The 14303-nt window shown below is 55.7% G+C and overlaps 1 protein-coding gene across 1 annotated transcript in view; it reads right to left on the bottom strand.

The window, feature by feature from the left end:
• Gpc1 (glypican 1) overlaps positions 1 to 10405 on the bottom strand; it is a 29561-nt gene extending 19156 nt beyond the window's left edge. Inside the window, exon 1 of the mRNA XM_075951398.1 lies at positions 9941 to 10405. Coding sequence (XP_075807513.1) covers positions 9941 to 10106 — 166 coding nt within the window. The 5' untranslated portion in view covers positions 10107 to 10405. The remainder of the gene's footprint in view (positions 1 to 9940) is intronic.
• Between the last annotated feature and the right edge of the window lie 3898 nt (positions 10406 to 14303).

Below are 14303 nucleotides of genomic sequence, written 5' to 3' on the forward strand. Positions count from 1 at the left end.
AGTCCTGATGGGATGCACCCCTGAACTGTAAGCCAAAATACATTCTTTCTTTTCTTAAGTTGGCTTGTCAGACATTTTGCTGCAGCATTAACAAAGTAGCTAATATACCCCTCTCACCTTATCCAGTCCTACTCCTGTGACTAGACCTTTCTCTGTGGCTCCACGTCCAGGAAAACCCAGAGAGGTCACCAGTGGCAGGCTCTTGCCAAGAGTTTCAGTCACACTGTAACAATGAGTCACCTCTCACCCTGCTGAAGGCCTGGGTACTTAGCTTCTTCCAGTCCCTTCTACATGGCTTCTCTCTGGTTCTCCCAATAGCAGGCTGGACTTTGCTATTCCGATGATCTTGGCTATAAATCCTGGTAACTTTTGTAGCAAAGAGAGGCTGGCTCTTCAGACAAATGCCAAGCTCTAAGTGCCCAGCCAAAGTCAAGAGTTCCACAGACTGACACAGAAGGCTGGAACCACCATATGCTGACTGGACAAGTGGCCAGAGTGTCTTAAGTTATTTTGATGATATGTCAGGAGAAACCCAGAGCTGCACAGAGGGCAGTGGTCTGGGAGCCCCGGGCCTGTCCTGTGCAGCCTAGGGTTGGGTCACTTATGCAGATGTGTGGCTGTCAGCCTTGGCGATGACATTCTGATGCCCTAATTTCCCAGCACCCCCTCCACCCTGGTACAGGCAATAGAACTCAGGGCCTTGCATGTGCTAGACCAGAGAGCTCCATCACTGAGCCACACCTGTAGTTCTCCCTGTACTTATTATTGTTGTGTGTGTATCATGAGCCCATGTAATGTGTATGTGTGGGGCGTGTGTCATGGTGCTCCATGTGAAGGTCAGAGGATGACTCTGTGCAGCCAGTCTCTCCTTTCACTTTTACATGGGATCAGCCAGGTCTTTCGGCTTGTGCAGCAACTGCTGTAGCCTGCTGAGCCATCACGGCGGTCTCCCTGCACCCCAGAGCCAGGCACTTTCATGCTTTTAAATGATCTGAGAAACAGTTGGTCATGGCTCAAGCAAGGCCATGCTTAGAGGGGGGAAACGGACACCTGCTTGCCTTTGCTGACCCTATCAGCTGCACAGCCTGAGGATGCTTTGTCTGCCGCCATGATTCAGTACCAAGAAGAGCAGCAAGCACACAGTAGGTGCTCCAGCAGCAACCTGAGATTTCAGAAGGCCTTGCGAACCCCCCAAACCTCATCACTGTCCAGACCGGTCATCATACTCATTTCCCAGCCCAGCTCTCACAGTGGCAGGCTCTTTTGGTCACAGATTAGCCCTGCCTCTGCCACCCAGCTGGACTTGGGCTCCGTTCTGGACCCGGTGCCACCTGGTGGAGGCTGTCAACTCTTCAGGACTGAGTTCAGTTTTGAAGCATAAAATGAGAGGGCTTTGGAGGCCATTTGGGGCTTTCCTCTGACCCAAGGAGTCAGCCTCTATGTCTTACAAAGCTCAGTAAGCATTTATCAGAACATTACAGAACGCAGTGGTACATTGTTCCCCATGAACACACTGTGTTGTGAGACCTGGCGGCTGGTCTAATGCCCCCTGGAATTTCCACGTATGGCGGTGCTATCTGCTAGGAAAGTATATGAACATGAGAATACTGGTAGTTTCTATACTGGCCAGGCCCCAGGTCCTCCTGTTCCTAAGAAGGACATGCTGCATCCCGGTTGGGGGGGCAGACTCCTTACCCACATTCCTGAGCTCTGAGTTTCATTCGTGCTCCTGTAAGGACCCCTGGCTCGCACTACTCTGCCCTGCCTATTTGTCACCCTTCCGGATTCAACTCCATTTCCTCTCCCCCTCCAAAGTTCCCCTGACTGTGGCGGGCCTACAGCTCCCACTCAAGTGCTTCTCCCGGGGCTGCTGATGTTTATGGAAGATGCGAACTCCTGGGGGAACCCGCTAAAAACGGCACCCACTAACTGCTAGGTACGGTGTACTGCCAAAGTTCCATGCAGTGGATCTGGTTAGGAATATCACCTCACTCACAGAGTAGTGTGCCCAGAGGATCTAACTTATGGCCACTGGCCCGGAGCCCTATGTGCATACATACTGGATGAGATGTGCCAACCTGGAGTCCTAAGATACCAAGATGTGCAAAGAGTCTAGGGTGCTGATCCAACGAGAGTAGGGGGGAGGCAGAGGTTAGAAATGGTACACTACTAGGAATTTTGGTATCTTAGTGAGATTTACAGTGAATTACTAAGAGCTTCATCCTTTTAGATGTCTGTGTGGTCCAGTGTGTCCCGAGCTCCATGACAACTGCAGACGTGTAAACGCCTGAGCCAACCCTGGCAGCAAGTGGCATCAGCTTTTTCCCCAGAGACTGGCAGATGGTCACAGCTGGGTGGGATGTATTCCCTGAAGCCCCCAGAGCCTCTGGTGGGCACTTGTGGCCAACATACTTGAGGAAACAGATGTCACAACAGTTCACTGTGTAGATGGTCTCAGAGGACCACAGAGAGCCACAGACAATGAAGAAGCCCCAGACACCAGGAAGGACGGCCACTCACAAACCATAGCCTGGGATGTGATCCACAGCTGTCCTTGGTGGTTAGAGATACTTCTGAAGGTGCTTCCGAGACTATCGTGAGCCAGGGCAGCTTATGGGGAGGTAGGCCAGCTAGTCAAGGCCTAATCAGCACCTTCTGGTCTCACATTTGTTGGTGTTGCTGTTGGTGTTGTGACTCAAAAGCACCGTCTTACTAGACGCCAGTGGGTGTGGCTGAGGCTCAGGTCCACAATGCTGTAGTCTGGTCATCACTGGATTTGACAGGCCCTGGAAGCCCCAGCTAAATTTCTCACCAGAACTTAAACATGTTGAGTCAGGAACTGAAGGGAAAATAACCTCGTGTCTTCCAGCCTGGCCAGCTTTCCACTGTCCCTCCGAAGGAGGCAAGCCGGCTTGGCTCAGGCATCTGTGACCAGTGTAGGGCCAGCTCTGACCTTAAGAGATCTACTTGGGTGTGGCCAGCTGAGGATGGGCCGAGCTTGTGCGTCTGTCCTCTCAGGCAGCTAGCCAAGACGATGTGTCCTCATACGGCTCCTAAGGACCCACACACACCCTTGGAACCTGATCCTCCCCGTGCTGGCTTAGGATGCTGTAGTCCTCTTGTACCTGAGGGAGTCTTAGGCTTGAGAACCAGATCCCCGCCATATGATCTCACCCTTGCAGCTTGGACACTACCTTAGCACCTCCGAGATGGGCCCACTTGAAGGTCTCCCGTTCCCAGTTAAGTGCCTAGGTTAGCACCATCAGCTTGTGTACACACACACACACACACACACACACACACACACACACACGCAGGCACTTGCTAAGTCTGGGCTGGGACAGTGACAGAATGGGAGCTGGTTGGTTATGCAGAAATTTCCAGTGAGGTTCTGCCCTGTGCTTCATCTCTGGGACTCAGTTTCCCATGTGCATGCTCATCAGGCTCAGTCCACCAGGAGCTTGGGAGCATTTATCCCCTAGGCATCTTGCAGGGGCTCCTTTCTGAGCCACCTAAACACAGGCCCTTGCATTGGCCAGGAGCCAACTGAGTTTGCTTCATCCACCTGGAGTGCCGGCAAGAAGACACAACAGGCTGACCTTCTGGCATTGGCCGCTAGGTCCATTCCACTGAGAGCTTGCGCTCTGTCTCTTCCTCTCTGCCATGGCCCTGGCTTCCCCCCCAGGGGGGGGGTTGGGCAGATGGCCAGGGAGCAAGATTGACGGAGCCCCCAGGGGCTGCCCTGTCACCTGGCCAAGTCCTCAGAATCTAGGGAGCCTTCTGCACAAATGAGCAGCAGCCTGTTTGGCTGGCCCTCGCCCCAGGGGAGGTGGCCCGCTTGGCATGCTGTGGGGATCTCCACCAAAGCCAGCCTGTCCTGCCCCGTGCTCCTTTGCTGTCCTCTGAGAAGATGCTCAAGGGTTGCGTCTCCCACTTGAGTCTTCTGCTCACAAGTGGCCTGTCTGAGGTACATGGACTGCCAGCCAGCTGGGGTCTTCAGGCCACAACTTCATTACCCATACACCCAGGGTCTGTGACATTCCACAGAGATGCGTCACTGGGTTAGCAGTTACAGCTCTGGCCACTGAGAGAGCATTGCCAGACTTAGAATATCAGAGAACCCCGGCCTGCCACCTGACATGGAAGGCAGGCCCTTCAGGAAGGCAGGGACAGCCGTGGTGAGAGGATGCTCTGTTGAGAAGGCTCCAGGTAGGCAGGGCGAGGAGCTGAGGAGAGGTATGGAGCTGAGACAGAGAGCTCAGGATTTCTGCAGCCAGACAGGAATGCCCAAGTGCTGAGAATGAAATACATCTATCATGGTGTCATTCCTTGCTGAACTGGGTCCCCCAAACTTGTATGTGGGAAGTATGACTCCCCCACCCAAACTCAAGAAGGAAATTTTATTTGGGTATGAGGTCACTGTAGATATTAACGACTAAGAGCATATGAGTGTTCTGTGCCCTAACTCAAGACAACTGGCGTTCTAATAGGAAGGAGTTTAGAGATAGACATATGGGAGAAGCTATGTGAAGATGAAGGGATGGTTTGTAAGCCAGGGGCACCAGCATATGCCAGGATGCTGGGAGAGGCTGGGCTCCTATTTTCCCACAGATGCAGAAAGGTAAGACCCTGCCCGGTGCCTGGGGCTCAGGGTCCCCAGTATCCCCAACCATGAGGCAGCAAACTAAGTGTTTGCAGGTACATCTGTTTGTTGTGCTTTGGGACTGCGGCTCTGGGAAATGGAAATGCTGACATTTTCCAGGGCTGGTCCTCGGCTCGGCACTCAAGGAGAACGTAGAGGTATCCACCACACGAATGGGCCTACGACCTGCTCGGGCGAGATTTCAAGCAGGAACGTACGTCTCTGCAGACAACAGTGGCAGAAGTGCCCCTAGGTGGGCACAGGAGGGACTGGCCTAGGGGGTAGCGGTCATGTGTCAGGGGAATGAGCAGGCAGTGGGTGATAATGCTGAAGGCATAGGCAGAGGAGGTGGTAAGGCTGGTTGGTGTCTAAGGGGGTCATCAATGGGGTGGCATTAGGTTCCTTTCACACTGCAGAGTTTCCCTGACGTAGGTGATGATGGAGAAGAACTTAGAGGTCCAGGCACCCTCAGCTCACGCCTGGTCGCTCTGCGCTCTCACCTGTAACAGCAGCCTCTTCGTGGGGTAAGGGCATAGGTAGAGTTAAGCCCAAGGGAGGGAGACCATATCAACCCAACCCCGGGGACAGTGCCTCAACACTCCCACACAAGAGACTTCAAGCAGCACAGGTGCCTGCCCAGGCCTTCTCTCAAATGCCACCAGGAAAGGCTGCCGGCAGAATGTCAGCGAGGCACTTGGGCTTGGGGTAGAGGCATCAACTTGCGGGTCACTAAAGGTGAAGAGCATCCTGCACCAGATGACTGGGCCCATAGCCAGGTTAGGTCAGGACTGGAGAGAGACTCTAACTTGGGGGGCCCTCAGTCTAGCTTTTGACATAGGAAAGACCCCCAAACCACTTTGGATCCAGCCTGAAGAGGACTTCTGGCTGAAGGAAGAGTCCACCTTTCCCTATCTCTTACTCTCCAGACGACAGCTATGTTACTAGAACCATGGTGTAAGAGAGGCTGTGTTCATACAGTGACTAAACCTACTTGCTTCTAAAGCTCAGCCCCGTCGCTTGGCATGCATGCCAGTATATCCTTAATGCTTTAAGGGTGGGCTGGGGGCTTCCAGGGTCAGGGCACACTAGAGGCTTGCACTAGCAGTAGCCTAGGGCCACTATCATTGGTAGACTCACTTGCTATATTCCTTGGCCTGCCCTGTGTCCAGAGCATCTGTCTTTCTGCTATTATTTTGGGACTTGGTCCCACTGCCCCAACTGAGAGACTTCCCTTTCTTAGTTGTTGACAATCGGGGGAGGGGTCTGTCCTTGGCGGACAAGAAGCACGGCAAGGGTACCTCCGTGCATACTCTGGGGTCACCTGTGTCACATGCCTGGGAAGCTGCTCTGGTCATTTAAAAGAATTCCTAGACCCTAAGAAGGAGCTAAAGGCAGGGAATCTGAGTACAGAAAGCAGCTGTGAGGTCTACCAGGCTTGCATTGCAAAATTCTACTCCAGATCTCTAAGCTGAGAGAGCATGGGACTCCCAGGACACAAGAGCCCAGGCAAAGGAGGTCTGCTCCGGCTTTACTGTGGTATAGCTGCCAGCAGACTTTGGGATCAGCCAGGCAGCGCCCTAAGAAAGGAATGTGGCCTCTCTGGCCTGGATGCCCCGTTCTTTCCAGTGGTTCACATGGGCCCACTCATGAAGTGTTCATGAAACGGCCGTGAAAATACGTCTGTGGAGCCCAGCTTACAATGAGCACTCTCAGCTGATGGACACCATCACCTGTGCAGTGTGTGCTGACTCTACAGAGAGACCCTGGAGACTGGGAGACAGTGTTTCCATGGAGAAGCAGGACGGCCTGTCCAGCGTGGGAGCCTCGGCACTACAGCAAGGACCCAGGCCATTGCATCACACACACGGCCCTGCTGGATCATGGCTCCCCTGGGCACACAGAAGCCCGGCCGCGGTGCTGGGGATGATGAAAGCCAAGCTCCTAGCAGCATATCAGGGGATGTGGACCACCTTGGGGTTTGTGCTGAGCCACAAAGGGGAGTGTCCCTCCCTGGGCAGAATAGGGCACACAGAAACTTCTGGTCCAGAGTGGGGAGTGTACCGGTGACTTCTTAGAGTCACAGACCTCAAGTGAGGAAGAGATTCTGTTGGGTTCCAGAGAAAGCCAGACAACTCCTTCTAAGAGGTGGAAACGGTCATCAGATACAAAGACCTTGGATTCTCAGCTGCTGCTGTACAAAGCCCATGCAGAGAACTAAGTGTTGTTGGGTGTTTAGAGCATATCCCGTCTGTATCGGGTGTGAGGTGCCCACTCCTGCTGGCAGGCAGGCAAACAGGCACACTGTGACTTTGGGGCACAGGAGAAGCTTGGCAGTTCTGCTGATGCCCAGCTTCCACTTCTGCCCAGGCTGGAGACCTTAAGGAGGGCCTTGCATGCTCTGCTGAGGCCTTCTCTGTATGCCTGTGCTGCAGTTCAGCATGGAGAAGCGTTTGTCCGTCTGCGGTTGTTCACCGAGAACCTACTTGGGGCCAGCGATGGGCTTTGGTGGTGACCATCAGTGACAACAGAGACCAGGTAGGGGTGGTCCCTGACCTTAGAGGCCAAAGTGGATGCCCTGGTATAATACTAACCCTACAGGGCACACTTGGTAATACTCATGCCCCAGAATGGTCCTGCCAGCCAAGAGAGGCTTGCTTGACCACGCTGTGACTCGGCAATGGGCTCCTGGCAACTTCACTCAGACCTCGCTCCCCTGCAGGGCCCTGGCATAGAGGGAGGACACCACCATAGTGGCTGTCTCCCCTGGCTGCATCTCATCTATGGAATGGGACAGCTGTCATCGCTGCTCCCTGGCCAGGCCACCCAGAAAACTAAACAGTTCCTTAAGTGGGGACCATTCCCTCTGATAGGGTGCTGTTTGATAAGAGTGAAATCTCCTGTTATCCACTGCTATTTCTGGTCCCGAAAACAGGGGCAGGAAAAGACATCCATGTGCCCAGGGACTACTCTTCCTCTCCTCTCCCAACTACCCACTGACCCCAGTAGAACCTCAGCAGGTATCACTCTCCTAGGGGATTACCATGCTCCTTAGAGGAGCATGCTCTTTGAAAGTCTAGACTGAGGACTGCAGGAAAGGGCTCACATAGGATTTAGAGCTCTGGGGAGGACTGTGCCACCAGGGGCCACCAGAGGGCGCCTGGTCCCTGGTGTCCAGGTCTGGTAGTACAGAACCAGACAGGACCCAGAGCTTGGCTGCCCCTTGGGCTCCCGCTATCCTGAAGGCGACCCCGCTTCTCTCAGTCCATGTGCTAATACTCACTCCAGGGCCCTGAGGCTTGTGGGTACTCCCTCTCCCATTCTGCGGGCTGTGAGGTACGGCCTATGGGGTTCCAGGGAAGTGTGGCACCAGTTTGAAGGAGTACCATTAGGGATGATGGAAGAACACAGTCCCCAGCCTTCCATAGCAAGAAGTGGGGTGACCCTCAACAAACACTGGGCCCCAACTGGTAGGACTGCTGTAATTCTGCAGGGTACCTGTACACGCTAGTTGGATGGCCAGCACCCACAGCGGAGACAGACATCAGCACATTTTGCTTGTTTTGAGTTCCTAATCCCCACATTCCCCAACCCAGGGTTGTAAGACCCAGATTCTCTGGAAGGGCCATACCTCTGCCTCGTTATTTTGCCCTCTCAGTGCCCTTGTCACTACTCACACTGCCAGTCCCTGTCTACAAGGGCACAGTAGCTGGGGTTGGGTACATGCTCTAGAAGGTCCCCAAGAAGGCATTAGGATGGTTGGGCCTGGCCACGCCATGGGGAGCTGTAGGCTGGAAGGTGTCAGACTGCTGTGTGTGAGGAGTTGGAGGCTGATAAAGATCAGAGATAGGCAGGGATGCCCTGGTAAAAGTTCCTATTTATGTGTGTTTGGAGGAGGGGAGAAAGTGAGCTGGGCGTCTACGAAATTATACTAGCACCTTTGGCTGTCAGGAACCCAGGTGGACAGTGCCCAGAGAAGTGCAGGAGGTGTGGCCTTGACATGGTAGGGCTGTCTGCAGAGAGAGGCACAGAAAGGCCTGCACTCTGGGTGTTTGAGGGCGAGTTAGCCAAGAGACTCAGGCCAAGCAAGGTATCGGTGGGTTCTGTCTCTCCCCAGGGTCTGGCTGTAAGTTACTACCACTCCCAAGCAAGGTAAGGCCACAGGCTACCCTCTCTGATTGACACTCCGATTTTCCTCGTTCAGAATGCCTATGGTACCACTTGAGTTTAACCGCTAGCCTTTAAGCCCCTTCAGTTTCAGAAGAACCCTAGCGCAGGATTTCCCTGCTCATCAAAGTCCCGATGTTGCACCCATCCCGGGAAGCTCCACACACATTTAAGGGTGAAGCCTGGGGCTGGGGAGGTCCTTAGGACACTTCATCGGGCGCTCCAAGCTCATAAAGATTCGGTTCCCGGAGCTCCTGAGGCAGCAGGGAAGAGAAGGGATGGGAAGGGAGGGGAAGAGCTGCTCTCAGCAGCTGCAGGGCCGAGGCCGCCGCCAGGAGGGCCGCTCTTCTTACAAAGAGATGACAAGGCCCCTGGGCGGGATCCAAGACGCCGACCACCTGCAGCTGGGCTCCCAGCTCCAGGCGGCCCCAAGTACCCGGCCCGACCACGAGTGCGCTAGGGCCGGGGCGCTGGCGGGCACAAGTTCCTGGGTAGGAATCCCCGCGAGCCCTGGGGTCGCCTGAAGCCCACAGTGAGCTCACATTTCCTTGGAATTCAGGCTTGAAAGATAGGATCTCCTCCCAGAAATTCCACTTAGGCTGCTCCTGCCGTGGACCCGCGGGAATTCCTAAGTAGAATCTGGACGCCTCTGGGAGAGGTCCGCATAGAGAAGTTCCTAGCCGGCTACCACCGGGAGCTGTGACCCGACAGACCGCCCCACAGCTACCGCTTGCTCCGCCACAAGGGCGGCAGGCACGCTGCCCCCGGAGCTGGGATTGTCGCCCCGCCGGCACACTGGGCCAAGCCAGAGGCTGAAGACGCCCAGCTCTAACCCTGACCCGAAGAGAGTGCACCGCGCTGGGGTCCACTCGTCCCTAGCCGGGCCAGAACAGCGCTACGGGGAAGGGGCTCCAGCGCGTAGCGACTGGGAACTGGGAAGCAACAGAGCGGATCGGAGCTCAAGAGGCGAGGGCCGCGGGGTTCAGAGCAGCAGAGGCGCAAGAGGCCACTCCAAGTCTGGGTGGCGGGTTCTGGCGCCCGGGGCTAGCTGCAGCGCACGGGTCCAGGGGCCCAGAGTAGATCTCCTGAGTGTTGGGGTCCGGAGCCCCAAGACGCCGCCGCGCCCTTACTCACCAGAGATCTCTGCCTGGGGCACGTCGCTCAAGCTAAAGCCCTTGGCCCCGTAGATCTGGCGGACTTCACTGCAGCTCCGGCTCTTGCTGGCTGGGTCCCCGCGGGCGCAGGCGACCAGCGCAGCGGTCGCGCACAGCAGCCACCAGCCTCGGGCCCGGAGCTCCATGGCGGGGGCCCCGGGACTCCCTGGCCGTCCGCGCGCGCCTCCCTTGCTCCCGGCCGGCTCTGCTCAGCCCAGTCTGCGAAGGGCAGAGCCAAGGTCCCGGCGCGCGCGGCGGCTCGTGGTCCAGAGGCGGCTGCCGAGGAGGCGGAGACAACAAAAGCCGGCTGCGACTGCGGCGCGGGGCGCGAGGCGCGAGGCGCGAGGTCCAGCCGCTCAGTCGGGCCGCCCAGAGCGCGGCGAGCGAACGCGCAGCCCCGGCTCGGCGCCTCCCCCGCCGCCCGCCCGGCCCCACGGCGGCCGCGGAGAGGGGCAGGGAGGGGCGGGGAGCGCGGGCGGGAAGAGGGGAGCGCCCGGGCGGGGCGGGGCGGGGCGGGGCGCGGCTGGGGGCACGATCGGGGCGCACCGGGCGCTCCTTCGCTCTAGGGAGGGGGAGGCATGCAGGCCTTTCCAGTCCATGCGATGCGCTCCGTTGATTGGTGGGAACGGGGGCGGGAGGCTGCCGGTAACGCAAAACTGAGTCCGGGGTCCCCAAAGGTGCCCCCCCAAGCCCAACACTAAGGGCGGAGGCACCACCTGTGGGGGCGGGGGCGGGGCGGGGGGGGAACCGCTGAGGCAGGGCTTCCCTCGCCGGACGTGACATCACGTCCTCCCACGGCCAATCAGGGGCTTCCCCGCCCCTTGCCGAATTCAGCACCCCTTTGCTCCTCTCCATCATTCACTGTCCGTGGCTTTTTCTCTCATCGCTTCCACCTCTCTGTCCTGGTCCCTTGCTTCCTTGCTTACCTGCACCCCCACAACAGCTCCTACCTCCCTACGCCCTTTCTGGCCGCTCCGGCACGGCTCCAGTTCTCATCTGACGCGTTTTGGAGGAGGATGAGGGGGCTGAACGCGGGAAACTGGCCAAAAAACTAGCCTTCACCAGCTCAGATGACTTAATTGTTGCAGATTGTCAGCGGGTGTTTCGGTCTGCTCTGCGTGACTCCTTGGGTGCTCGGGCGACAAAAGCAACGGGGCAGAGGCAGGTCTGTGGGCTTGGATGCAGGGTGGCAGGTGACCTCTGGAATGAGGAGTGGAGTGAGGAGACTATGTAGGGCAACTTAACCCCAGACATATTGTGGTGGACTGTCAGCCGCTGAGTAGAGCTTCAGGGATGATGGGGGAGGATGGGAGGGTACCTGGCATCCCACCTGGGGGCTGCTGGTTCTGGGTTCAGAGTTTCTTGCTGGGCTGCTGCTGGTGGCACTGTTCCTCCCTCTCTCCCCTCTACTCTGTGGGTAAAGGGCCCAGAGGACGTCATAACTGAGGTTAGACTATGAACCCAGAGACCTAATCTGAAAATGGGAAGAAAGCAAACGAAGTGGCTCACTTGGTTAAGAGTTGTAACATAACCCCTATGTGACAAAAGAGTGCGGGGCGCTTGAATTCACCTGCGCCAGTACCTATGGGTTTTGTGACAACACCCCTAATCACCCATGCCTCAAAATGCCCCTTCCATCAGTGTTCCTAGACTGTTGGTCTGTCAATTTCAGGAGACTGGGTTTCCCGCCCTAACTCCTAGGGAAGTTACCCCATCATCTATGCATATAGTTGTTGCTTGAGAGCAGCCATGGAGACCTAGTCCAAGAGAGCAGATCTCCTCCCACCCCTGTACTGGAACACCTCTCCTGTCTCACAGACCCCTGCACACCACATGCCGAGGCCTGCTTGTGTCCCCTACCACCTTTAATAGGGCATATGTATCTGACCCAGGCTCCTGCTTGCTTTATGGGGTCTCCATGTGGTCTGGCCTTCTACCACATGCCTGCGGATGAAGGGGTAGCCTCCTTGGTGACCTGGGAATTGGCTCAGGATTAAACCTGTGTGACCTGTCGCCGGTCACCATTGCATGTGATCCCAACTCAGCTGGTGTCCTGTATAGGGTGACCCCCTCTTCTAGGAACATCCTTATCATTCTACCTGCAAAAGTGAAACATAGCACCTTCCTTCAGCCTGCAGTACTGGCAGCCAAGACCTTTGTCCAGAGGGATGCTCCTCCCTGAGGAAGCCAGAGGGCAGCATGTAAGGGCTGGCAGGTCCCCAGCAGCCTCCCTCCCTTGCAGGGTTGGGTACCTGGAATGTCAGTGGCCTTGTTGCTCCCAGGGAGGGGCCCTTGGATGTGTATGCCACACCAAAATTAAGCTTCTATTCTTACTTTTGATGATCAGGACACTTGACTAAAACGTGGCAGGAAGCTACCTACTTAGGTGGTGTCTAAGATAACTCACTTGTCTCAGCCTTGGATAAAAGGAAACAGACCTGGTACCCAATGGGACTTACCACTTACCAGCTACTTTAGTAGACCCAACCCACAGCATAGCATCCTTCTCCTCTGGGGGTGGCAGAAGTTCTTACCATGACATTTGGGGTATATAGAAGGTGCAGGAAGCAAGCTGCCCCATTGGGTGCTGTCTTCAGTGTTCATAGAAGTTCTCCATCCTTTCTGGAAGATTCTGGGAGGGTCTGTTAGCTTCTCAGCCCATTTACAGGACAGAGTTTAAGCCCACGGGCAGGGAGGGACATAGGCAATCTAGCCCTCTTAGCTTTAGGTAGTCAGGACCTGTCAGAACCTTGGTGACAAAAAAAAAAAGGAGGCTGAGCAGGGAGTGGTTGTCCAGGCACCAGGAGCTGACAGGACTTCATGTCAGAGGGGGATCTGCTGAAGCTGCCCAGCTGCCATCAAGGTGACAAGGCCTTGGGAGGAACACAGAGAAGATGCTGCCTGCTCCCGCCCTGTCCTGACCAGTGCCTCCTCTGTTCAGCTGTCCTCACCCATGCAGCCTCCTTCCTTGATGCCCCGCAACCTTCCGAGGAGGAGTGGTTACAATTTAGAGTAACGGTTGCTGGGAAAGCTCTTGCATCCTAAAGCAGTGGCCTCTGGAACCTCATTATTTCTGAGATGAGAGCTGCACACACCAGACCCTGCCTTACTTGCCCCTGGACTCCTGGCTGCAGAGATGCAGTTACATATACCACAACACAGGCAATGACTTATCTGTCCCTTAGCTAGGCCATGGCATAGCTTGGCACAAGTACCCTTTAGGGCATTGGATGCCAAATACAGGTTTTCTCTTGGTTGGAGCTACCTCCTGTGGCAGTTGGGAATGGGGTTACAGTGAGATTTTGGAAGGTTGGGTGCTGAGGCCACTATATACCTTGGGTCCTTGCCTGCCCAAAGTATAGTATGGATGTGAGACAGAAAGCAGAAACGGAAGGATGGAAAGCAAATTAAAGGGGGAAACTGCATTCCTCCAAGCCAGATGAAGCCAGGATCTGTATTTCTATTGTCACAGAACGTGGAGCTGAGGAGAGAGGGGCAACAGAGTCCTTGTTCCCAAGCTCCTGGCTTCCATGAGAGTCCTGAAGGGATCTGGGGGCAGGAGCATTGAGCTCTGACTTCTCAGAGGGACATCGGGACTAATTGGCGGTCTGCTGGTTCCTAGCAGGCCTACTGGCCTCCACATTTTCCCTGTGATTTGGCACTGCCTCCCGCAGCTGGTTGAACCAACATGTTTCATCTTCTCTTTGGCTTCGTGTTCTTCTTTCAGTGGCTCCAGAAGCAACTTCCAAAGAGACAGCAGTCAAAGCAGCCATTGGTTAACAGGTGCAAAGTGGAGCCAGCAGGCAGCAGGGGTCAGAGGCATGGACTGGGAGCAAGTGACAGGTGATGGCACTTTGACCTCTTAGGAGATGGCACGGTACCTGGGGAATATGGAAAACCTAGGGGACCCACATCTCTGTAGGGACCCCACCCTGGGCAGCAGGGTGAGGAAAGAAACAGATGCGGTCAGGGGTCTGGTGAGAGAATTGTGGCCTCCAGGAGCGACTGGCAGCATGGTGCAGCTCAGGAGATCCAGACAGCCACCTCCCTAGACATATTTCAGCCATTGGCATCAGAGTCCTTGCCAGAAGAAAACAGGACCCTGAGTGGACCTGCAAAGCTAGGAGAGATCCCCCCCCCCCCCACACACACCTTTTGCTGCCCAGAGCACTGCAATGCTCCTGTTTCTTCTCTCCATGTCTGGGGGAAGTTACTGCACTAGGTCAGGATGACATCTGGGGTTTCACACAGGGCTCAGACCAAGAGAGATCACCCCTGTGTGGGTTCTAGGAAGTAGGGTGCTGTTTCCCCTTTACTCAGACACTAAATAAGTCCCTACAAAT

Source organism: Microtus pennsylvanicus, chromosome 17, assembly GCF_037038515.1.
Source record: "Microtus pennsylvanicus isolate mMicPen1 chromosome 17, mMicPen1.hap1, whole genome shotgun sequence".
Taxonomy (NCBI): domain Eukaryota; kingdom Metazoa; phylum Chordata; class Mammalia; order Rodentia; family Cricetidae; genus Microtus; species Microtus pennsylvanicus.